Below are 12,021 nucleotides of genomic sequence, written 5' to 3' on the forward strand. Positions count from 1 at the left end.
CACGCTTGCTCGCTGACGCACAGCCACACACGCACGTCGCAGGCACTCGCGCACACACACAACATTCATAACACGAGAGAAAGCACAGCAAATCAAATCTTGAAATTCAAGAGAGCAAAACACACACATGCACGGCGCAACACACAGACTCACACTCCCTCTCACACACGAAGAATGTCCCAGTTTCATGATTTTAAATAAATTAAATATTAATGTACCAAAACGAGCTTCATAATCATAGTCAAACTGGTTATGTCCTTTATTAATAAATGAAACAGCAAACTCAGCTAACATCTGTTTGTTTTTTTACAATAATGATCGGATTGGATTCTACAAAGCAAAATTTATATTATCCTATCATGGATTACGAAAAACCCACATATTCTCCTTGGCTTTTAATTGCACTTTTGATACTTTTAATGATGCCCTTATTTGCCTGTGCGCCGATGGGTGCTGTTGATGCTCCGTTTGTCTCAACCCTATACAGCACTTTGGTCAGCTTATGTTGTTTTAAATGTGCTACATTATATAGATAGTTTGATTTGATACTATATGTAGTGTTAATATAGATATAGTGTACAAATGTAACCAAATGGACCCTTATAGGGTCTCATCAGCCAACTCCACTGCACCTTACAGTACACCGCTAGTGTGAGTGGTGTCTAGTGGCAGAAATGAACAGCGATAATCCTTTGTTCAAAGTAGCAGCCTCATAAATAGTGTAACTGCCTCGGAAATCTATATACACAATAAATATATAATATTAATATATTAATGTATGTGCAAATGTCAAATGTAAATATGGAACCTTTCCTTAGCATGAATATCTTATATATATATATATATATATATATATATATATATATATATATATATATATATTAAGGCTGTCAAAGTTAACGCGTTAATCGTGCGTTAACTCAAAGTCATTTTAACGGCGTTAATTTAATTAACGCGCGATTAACGCACGGTGAAGTTTGACAGAATAGTTGAGAGACGCATTCATGTGAATGCAGGCAGTCAGTGAGCCCCGCCTCTCTCCCCACTCTCTCTCCCAGTGACTCGTCCGTCAGCCTGTGCAGGACCGGTGCGCAGAGTGTAGCCTACCAGTGTGGGCTGGGCAGTTGAGCTGTGAGCACTCGAGTCGTCGCGTTCGTTGGGCTTGTTATTAATTAATTTGCTCCACAACGTGTTAGATCAGAAGCTCTTTGAATTGGGCATTGGGCAAAAGCAAAACTCTGGCAGTTTTGGTTGACAAACATAGTCAGTTGTGATAGCGTGATGCTACACAGACCATGCTAATGCTAAAGCTAATGTTGACAGCCTGACTGTGCGTGCGTGCTTACAGGAGAGAGAGCTCTCGCCTGGGTGTGTGTGTGTGTGTGTGTGTGTGTGAGACTGTGTTGAGTTGAGTTTATGATTTTGTTTCCCTCTTCCATGGCATTTGCAATAAAGCAAGCATTCTCCCATGTTGATAAGAGTATTTAAAACTTGAAAAGCAGTGGTTCTGATTGAACCAGTGGTCCCTGAGGGGGTTCCAGGTGGTCCCCAGCTAAATGATGGAGAGTTGGTAACCAAATGGAAGGCTAAATGTCATCAAATGGTGGTCTGTGGCTCAAATGCAGAATACATAATGGACCTTGATATGAAAAATCTTGAAAACCACTGATTTAAGGTATATTTAGAATGGATACAAAATATGCGATTAATTTGCGATTAATCGGCGATTAACTATGGGCAATCATGCGATTAATCGCGATTAAATATTTTAATCGACTGACAGGCCTAATATATATATATATATCAGTATATATATATATATATATCAGTACTATCAGTACTTTTCGTACAGGGTCTCTCTTTAGAAGCAGCAATTCGCACACTGCCAGCCCTGGGGACATACAACTGTTGCTATAGTTCCCTATTCTAGCGGGTATTTAAGTAGAGTTTACAGTACCTAGTGTCCCAGGTCTAAATTAAGTCTGCAATTAGACAATGCTTGAATGAAAAGCCAGCAATGCTCTGTGCTCGTCCCCAGGGACACAGTTAAGCCCAACACACACCGTCTGTGAAGCGGGTGAGCAGCGACGCGGCACAGTATTCATATTCACATCATAGCCGCACAGCAACACCCACAGGACGCAGCACGCTACCGCGCGGCTGGCCAGCCACGCCCACGGATTCCCGGATGGAGGCCGTGCGGCAACGCCTGGAAAATAGAACAGCGGCGTATCGGAGCGTCAGGCGAGGCATGAACGCGCGCCAGCGTGCGTCTGACGCCGCCGGTGTGGGATAGGTTCATTGAAAATAACGGAGGCGGCTGTTTTGACGTGCGGCATTCACAGGCGGTGTGTGTGACGGTATAGTTTTAAAGCGAACATTTTTAACTCAAATTTTAACTAACTAACTTTAATTCTAACTTTGCATCAGGGGGTCCCTGGAACAAAATGTTTTGAGATGGGAGGAGTTGGCGGCCAAATACATATAATTCCTGGGGATCCTTGACATGAAAAAATGTGAGGACCACAAACATACGATTTTTTTTTTTTTCAGAAAACTGTTGGATTTGGAAGCCATTTGTAGGAGGGGTCATCCTCGGGTCTCAATGGGGTATAGAAACAAAGCCCAGTGTACAGGGTGTTGTGAGGAGAGCAGAGGAGCATGTCTGCCAACACTGCTGTACGTCTGATATAGACACCGTCGGGACGGGACCTTTTATTTACACAGTCGCTTTTTTTGAGGAAACCTGCATGCGTTCCAATAGATTATCATTATTTTACTACAGGGAAACAGCACCATCTAGTGTAAAAGCACCGGAGTCGCAGTCCCACAGGAAACAGGACATGACGCAATAGCAACATCATATCCTCATCCGCGTCCCGTTTTATTTTTCCATGGAAAAGCCTGTATCTGCGTTGTTTTTTTTCCACTGTGTTATTATTTTTGTCTCCAAATGGAATAGTTTTTTTCCCCCTGAACAAAGTAAATGAGTAAATATGTAACCCAAAGGCAGAGTGGACCACTATTAATTTTAGAAACATTTCCAAAATACTGAAAATGGCAGATCTACAAGCTTGATCGAGCAACACTTTTCTATAACGAAGCAGGGCATTAATTAAAAATCAGACTTGTCTGAAGTGAGTGGTGCTGTACTGTACTAGCCCTCATCCCTGGCCTGTGTGCGTGTGTGTGTGTAACAGTGACACTTGGTGGTGAACAAACGCTATAACACTATTTTTGTGCTCGGACAGACCCAGCCACACAGTCAGGGGCAGACCCAGGGACCCAGGGACACTCCTATAGCTGTCTATAGGAGTGGTTGCACCACTCAAAGATCAGACTTGTCTGAAGTGAGTGGTTCTGTACTGTACTGTACTGTACTGTACTGTACTGTACTGTACTGTACTGTACTGTACTGTACTGTACTGTACTGTACTGTACTGTACTGTACTGTACTGTGCTGTACTGTACTGTACAAGCTCTCCTCCCTGACCTCTGTCTATGTGTTAGGCTGCACAACAGTGACACTTGGTGGTGACAATATGCTATTCCCGTGCACGGACACAGGGACACACATAGCCGTCTATAGAGGTGGTTGCACTACTCAAAAATCAGACCCATCTGACGTGAGTGGTACTGTACTATACTGTACTGTACTGTACTGTACTGTCTATAGGAGTGGTTGTACCACTCAACAAAAATCTCACCTGTGTGAACTGAGCGGTGGAACCATACATTTATGTATAGTTAATGTACTGTACTGTGCTCTGTATATTGTATTGTAGTGTAATGTGCTCTCTACTGTACTTTGATTATTTTTAGAAAACATCTTCGAGAGTTACCGTCTGGGGGTCCCGGGGGGTCCCCGGAACATCCAGACCCCCAGGAACGCGCCATGCAGGGCTTGTACTGTAGTGTACTCTTTGCCACTTTACTCTGTGCTGTACTCTACTGGCCACATTAGGTGTTGCAGCTGTCCGTGCTCGGACAGACACGTACACATACTGTAGGGACACGCATAGGGACACGCATAGCTGCGTAATGGAGCGGAGGCACCGCTAAAAGAAACAACATTAAAATATGGAGATACAAGGAAACGTTCTCAGTTTCTCATCCGGTCGCTTCTCCTCAGCCAAAAGTGGGTTGTGTGGGCTGTAATTTATATTCATTCTTTTTTTTAAACCTTTTTGATATTCAGGGAAATTAGGAGCATAACAAACGTTTCTCTTAGAAGTACATAGAACGTTCCGCTGAACAAACATTGTGAACTTATTGCCTCATAAAGAGAGTAGCCACAGTGTAGCAGCTCATTATAATCAGTATAATAATTTAACACAAGTCAAAGCTCTCTACAGTATGCGGCGTTCAGGAACATTAGCTCCTCCATACAGGACTTTGGCAAACGCTATGCATTCCGTTTTATATAAGCCTAAAAGTTTTGCTAATAGCCAATTGTAACTTTTGAATTGCTACCCTGAACGGGGGCTCAATGGGACTGTATAAACTAATAAGGAAAAAGATAGCAGCAGGTTTACTGACACTCCAGAGGCAGACAGACATTGTTTATTGTGTGAGCTAGGCCGGGGAAACAGAAAATTAGGTTGCTTGTTTAATAATTGTCCTGTTCATTGTTCTGAATGTTTACACAAAATATGTAAAATGCTAAACGTCTGATTTGTTTAGGTTGGATGATTATGGAAAAAAAAGTTATGCTTCAGGAAGGGAAAGTTTTTTTACATCATAATGTTTTATGGTTATGATAATAAATCATTATGATTTTTTATGAGCTCTTATAAATATGATTATACAGGGTCATGTACATTATAATGCTGCATAAGTATGTTTATAATGTGGATAATGGATGCATAGCCAGTGTTACAAAATTAAGTTATTTTACTTAAATACAAATATGGTATTTAAATTAAATCTAATTACATTATTTTACTATTGTAACAGTCATTTTGATGAGACAAAAACAAATGATATGACATATGAAACGTGAGACCTGATCACAGCAGACTCAGTCTCTTTCCGCAGTATTTTGTGAGAAAGGGTAAATGGTTCCAAAAGCAAAAAATCTCTAAAACCACTTTGATTTAACTTACTTGGACATTTTTGTAATTGGTTTTGAAATCATCCATGAGCTTTTCATTAATTCTCACTCAGTTTTAATCACTTCGATGGAGCTTTTAAATGTTTTGCGAAAAACCTAATTTAAGATAAACCAGATGTATACCATGTGACCTGTGACATTCAGAGATACAGCAAAGAAGTGCATACTGTATAAAAGAGCGATGGAAGTGTACAGAACAAGGCAAGAGGCAACAGAGAAAGAGGCAAATGAAGAAACACTGCACACCATGCACTAAGTAAGGTATACACTCACAAACCCAGCGATCAAACATCTCAAATCTATTTCAAAATCAACGGGGCGTCCTTTATTAAAAACCAAGTCACCTTATTGTCCTGTGTGATACAAGATGAGGCAAAGTGAAGAGACATACATACATTATATCTTTGGCTATTATATGAGGCAACAATTACATGAATCAATACTGTTCCATACCTATTTCATCTATAATTCAGAAATAATGTTTTCTTCCGATTTGTGGCGATTAGCTGTGCGTCGCCACGCACGCCCATTGGTGCCGCACGTTCAGTTCACTGACATACGTTCCTTTTATGAATGTCATGACGTCACGCACCTGTCTGCTGGAGGAGGAAGTGCTGTGACAGCGGCGGAGGCTGGAGGTGTTTGTTTGGACTCGTACGTTTTGTTTACCCTTTATGTTTATCATTTCGTTGTTCGCACGGAGCGTTACCGTTTGGAGAGGATCACACGTAGGAGAACTCCCCGGGGATCATTTAGATCGTAGGGGGACCCCTTGGAACCGTGGGGATTTAATCAACACTGGTACATCCCGTCCGTGAGTGAGTAACGACAGAACAGCTGAGGGGTTGGGTTTACGAACTACCGCGTACCGTGCAGGGTACAATAAACATCACTGTGCAAGGGCTGGATATAAAACTGGAACTGTATGTGAACTGAACTGAGCCTATGTGCGTTGATTTCAATATATACAACTTATTAACTGCCATCTACGGTGTCTGTGCGTTATTGTGTGTTACAAGTGACTTTGCAGGGTGTGTAGTGTGGTGCGGACCACATTAGCTGCACAGCCTTATGAAACGGTTACCCTAATTGAACCTTTTGTCAGGATACAACTGCCTGGCTGGCACCCCAGAACTACGCTCTAATACAAACCGTTACAGATTGTATATCCCACGGTGGGCAATTCAAACACTCACAGAATGCTTCAAGTCAATGTGATATTGATCCTTTAGGGCCGCAACTCTCAATTACTCTCTCGGCTATTAGTCTACTTTTTGAGAACGATCAAAGCATCATGAAGATACAAACAGTAAATAAAGCTACAATGCCACACAACTCTTGCTTGTAATGGGGGAAAACAAATTATTCAAAGACATAGAAGAAGAGCTATAGCTCCTTTTGCATAACTTTATTAGTTACTGTAAGTTACGGGCCCATGCTCTTCTTCAGACTCTCTACAGAGTTAACAAATAAATGGGAGCTACAGCACGGTGTTCTGTTCTACTTCTATTGCTTTCATATCAGTTCACTTTGGGGTCAGACTATTGCCTTCAAGAGGTCTTGTGGATGTGCACGACTTATTTTTCGATCGAATTGATCCTAGAAAAACAAAGTCTTGCCCAGATCATCTAAGTAGCTTATTATTAATCCACACCTTTATATTTTCCTATACACTTGTCTCACTCATAGCTCCCACAAACCTATGCAATGCTGGATGACTTTAACAAGCGTGTTGAGCAAAATGAGCAGTGTCAACTCTGCAACTAATAGCTAGTGTGAACTAGCGCTGCAACTATCCATCATCTTCTTTGTGATTATTCAATTGATTACTTTTTCGATGAATCAAATATATATACACCTGTCCTGCACCACACACACACACACACACACACACACACACACACACACACACACACACACACACACACACACACACACACACACACACACACACACACACACACACACACACACACACACACACACACTACATTGAGAGAAAATATATCCAAACCCATATTTACAAACAATGATCGACTTAAAGGCTTAGAGTATAAATATAATAGATACGTCACTGAGAGGAAACCCTGAGGTGAAATAGACATAGTGGCCGAATTTGGTATTGCAGCTCGAGCCAGCACTGGGCCGTTGACTTTCATTCTCCATATGCAGACCGCGGCCATCTTACCATATAAGTTAATGGCAAGGTGCTACCTAGGTGCAACTTCCAATGGCAGCCCATTCATCCAAACAGAAAAGTCATATCTTATTGTAACTCACCAACATTGCAGCTGTACGGAAAGCTTGAATTATTCTCTTTCTATCCTCAAAGTGTTTGTTTCATAAAAATCCACTGTATACATGTTATGAGCTACTTTGTGTCCTTGCAGGGGATTCATTTTCTAAGTGCTGTAGTTTGGAAGTGCTCGTTAGATATCACTCAACTGCCACCTGTTTTGAATTAGCACATAATGCAAGAGGCAGCAGGACATTGGTTTACTAAAAACGAGTGCTTCCAAACTCTGATGGAAACATGGCCACGTCTGCAAATGGGCAATTGCGCACGTTCATGTTATTGGGGCAATTACACGTGAACGCTGTTTCATACGTGAACGCATGCAATGATAGTCAACGGCCAGCGCGTTCACGATTTGGCCCAATCCATCCCAGAATGCACTGTTCCTACCCGGAAAGAGGAGTGAAATCGCCTCATGCGCTTTTGAGCAAATTAATGTAAAATTAAAATTAATGTAATCCGGTGACGTCTCTATTAATATATACTCTAAGCTTAAGGGCTATTCACACTAAGCAAAATAACTAACAAATATAGTTTTAAAAATGGTTCTAAGTCAAGTGGATGGCAGAGTTCACACCAACTATAAAAAATACAATGGTGATATGGTGCTCAGTGTGAATAGCCCTTTAATCTGGCTCATGCTGGTTCGAATAATTGAGAAGCAGGTTTTATATATATATATATATATATATATATATATATATATATATATATATATATTATATACGACATATATATATATATCTTATATACAACAATTCAAGTCTGATTAAACACTTAATCAGAAACACTATAAATTCACAACGCATGTGTGAGCGTCTTGTCAGCGTGTTTAGATTGGCTATTCTCACTGTTATAAAAAATAATAATTCATTAATCATAAGCTAGGCTTCAAATCAATATCACACGGATATTGATTTGAAGTAATGTCACCCAGCACAGATGCATGAGCACGTTCAGAGAAAAATTACCATCAAAATAATGTAATTTACTATCTAAGAGGGGGAACCGGTGCCCTGCCCCTTACTTAAAAAATTAATTAATTAGCCGGACACAGATGGGGAATGCTGTGCACAGCCACTATAATGGAAGGCTTCTGCATAATTAATCAAAGACGCAATGGAGGCACGAGCAGAGCTCAGTTCATGAAGCCAAAGAAGTATTCTCATTGATGTGGTGCTCCACCGCGCACTGCCTAATTAAAATACCCACTGCGCTGTCTGTCTGTCTGTCTGTCTGTCTGTCTGTCTGTCTGTCTGTCTGTGGTGTTAGTTGATGCCTGGACATGAATAGGTTTGTCTTGGACAGACCTTTAATAACACTCGTGATATATTATGTGAGATTTACTTGCAGCAATAGTGTTCATATTCATTATAGTTAGTATTTATCACGGTGGTGTTAATGGCATCGAATCACATTTTTGATTAAAAATTGAATGGATTTTGAAGAGAATTGCAGGGAGGCTTACGCATGTGCAGTTGTGCAGACACACACATACACACAGTCACACACCCACCCACCCACACACACACACATCAATCAGTGATAATAAAAACAGTTTAATTTTAATCATATAATGGTGTATTCAGCCTATATGCTATGCTACTGTATACTAGTTACTTTTTACTAGAGCCCTGCATCAGGATTTGGATCCCAACGCAAATATTGCTGGAGCAATCCGATTAAATCCTGCACCTTGTAGCGCACCCATGTGCTTCACTTTAGCCAGCAAGCACGGCCAGGACCTGGACGAATTAGTGATGTCTAGATTGGGGCCAGATGTAGTCAGAATATCACCTGATTTCAACCAACATAAAATCTGCCCACTAAGACCGACATCCCTGGAGGAATCAGAGAGAGTCCGATCGAGGCCAGATCAACTTAAGTCACATCATAACTAGTCAGATCTGGCCCAGAATAAGCTATATTATTTCAACTGGTGAAGACGTGCTGCAAATTACATAAAGATCATCCCCATATGGGCTGTGATCTGGCCTAGTCCTGAATGTAACCGGAGGACGTCATCATAAACGTCATCATGACGACACTTGGCTTGTGTGTAGGCATACAAGGGACAAGGGCTGACAGATACAGAGATGTCCACATATGGGCATATCGGCCGGATTGGCCTGAGGGCCGCGTAGCAGCCCAAACCTCTACTGATTCCACTGATTTAGAACTTGTCTTTTAGAGATGCTAGAGTGAATAAGACGTGTGCACTGTACCTACCTCAGAACTCTTGCGATTCTGCAGGATTTGTTTGTCTGTGTCCTTGTTGGCAAAGAACCTTGTGCATCCTCTGTTCAAGTACTGCAGTGGAGAAAGAAAGAGAGAGAGAGAGAGCGAGAAAGAGAGAGAGAGAGAGAGAGAGAGAGAGAGAGAGAGAGAGAGGGAACACGACAGTAACATCAATGAATGCAATACACTTAGCAGTCAGAGGAACTCCATTTTGTGATCCTGTGTGTGTGCGTGTGTGCGTGCGTGCGTGCGTGCGTGCGTGCGTGCGTGCGTGCGTGCGTGCGTGCGTGCGTGCGTGCGTGCATAGAAAGAAAACACATCACTCCTCCACCATATTCTTCCCAAGCTGCCCTTGATCAGTCACGATTCGCCACAGCAATTAACTCACATTTACATAAAAGCCAGTTTTTCGAGTCTGAGTTTAATAGGTTCTGGGATCGGTCCCCGAAAGACTCGCCGGTGGTTTGCGGTCACGCGAGATTCGGCCTGACGATAAGCTATGCAAGGAGCGTGCCTCAGGTGGGAATGAGGGAAGGAAGGCTGAGAGGCAGAAATAAAGCAATAAACACACCAACATTGGGTCTGTAAGCCGGAGATTATCCTGGCTATAGAAAAGCGAGGTTAAGCTCGACAGACGCGTACCGTACGTGAACAAAGACTTTCATTACGATGAAAGCTCCAATGGATCTAAAGAGTAATTCACACCAAGTTAAGGTCGCCACAATCCTGAAATCATACTTGAAGGTTCAGTCATACTTTGCTGGCGCACAAGCCACAACGGGGAGCGGCTTACGAGTTCCGTTTTGAAATTCGAGGAAACATTTGACATTTGGGACACATTAGCTTGTTGTAGGGCTTGCGTCATGTCCGATGCCCTCGTAGATGATGAGGACACGTCACTCCACAGACCAGACATGTCTGCGGTTTCCGCCTCGAGGCTACTTCGGACCAAAACGATTCCGTCACGACGATTTTATTGCAACCACTTGCAACATCCGTGCCCATCACCGCTGTTGAGCCTGTCACGCACACAATATGATACAGTGAACAAAGACTTTCATTACGATGAAAGCTCCAATGGATCTAAAGAGTAATTCACACCAAGTTAAGGTCGCCACAATCCTGAAATCATACTTGACGGTTCATAGTCATACTTTGCTGGCGCACAAGCCACAACGGGGAGCGGCTTACGAGTTCCGTTTTGAAATTCGAGGAAACATTTGACATTTGGGAATTGGGACACATTAGCTTGTTGTAGGGCTTGCGTCATGTCCGATGCCCTCGTAGATGATGAGGACACGTCACTCCACAGACCAGACATGTCTGCGGTTTCCGCCTCGAGGCTACTTCGGACCAAAACGATTCCGTCACGACGATGTTATTGCAACATCCCTGCCCATCACCGCTGTTGAGCCTGTCACGCACACAATATGATACCTCAACATCCCTCCCTGCCCATCACCGCTGTTGAGCCTGTCACGCACACACTATGATACCTCAACATCCCTCCCTGCCCATCACCCACACACTATGAGACCTCAACATCCCTCCCTGCCCATCACCGCTGTTGAGCCTGTCACGCACACACTATGATACCTCAACATCCCTCCCTGCCCATCACCGCTGTTGAGCCTGTCACGCACACACTATGATACCTCAACATCCCTCCCTGCCCATCACCGCTGTTGAGCCTGTCACGCACACACTATGAGACCTCAACATCCCTCCCTGCCCATCATCGTTGTTGAGCCTGTCACGCACACACTATGATACCTCAACATCCCTCCCTGCCCATCATCGTTGTTGAGCCTGTCACGGCATGTCACGCTCACAAAATGAGACCTCAACATTCAGAAAAAAGAAAGTGACACATGAAGACATAGACAAAGTATATTGAATGAAATCCCATTTAGTTGACTAAAGAATTTAGTCAACTAAATCTACCATTGATTTAGTCGACTAAAATTGTATTGTGGCGGGCCATGATGGTGTCATTATGTCATAATGCCTGATTTATTATTTTTGATGTATTGATTTACTTAGCTGTGTGCCCGAAGCACACAGCTGCTGGATCAATTCTAGCTCGTGTGGAGACCCGTGTTGGGATCCCGGGTAAGACATAAACGTAAACAACGTTACGGATTGCCGCTTTTTAGACAAATTCTAAACTTTCAAATGCTTGGTTGACCAAACTATTACAGATTTAATACTTTGTATTTTAGAACGAGTCACTAAAGAAGGAGATATCAACCTTCCGACTATCAGTTGCCATCGCAAGCTGGCCGAGTAGTAATTAAAACGATAAAAAAAATAAAACCAATACGACATGAAATAATTATGTTATTAAGACGTGGCCTGACCCGATTGGAGATTC

The 12,021-nt window shown here is 42.4% G+C and overlaps 1 protein-coding gene across 7 annotated transcripts in view; it reads right to left on the reverse strand.

Moving 5' to 3' along the window:
* Positions 1-12,021, reverse strand: part of myo6a (myosin VIa) — a 177,254-nt gene that overhangs the window by 103,777 nt on the left and 61,456 nt on the right. For all 7 annotated transcript variants that reach the window (XM_079525507.1, XM_079525506.1, XM_079525505.1 and 4 more), the window contains exon 10: positions 9,639-9,719. In XM_079525507.1, the coding sequence (XP_079381633.1) occupies positions 9,639-9,719 (81 nt within the window). The remainder of the gene's footprint in view (positions 1-9,638; positions 9,720-12,021) is intronic.

The sequence above is a fragment of the Electrona antarctica genome, assembly GCF_951216825.1.
Source record: "Electrona antarctica genome assembly, chromosome: 17".
NCBI classification, from domain to species: domain Eukaryota; kingdom Metazoa; phylum Chordata; class Actinopteri; order Myctophiformes; family Myctophidae; genus Electrona; species Electrona antarctica.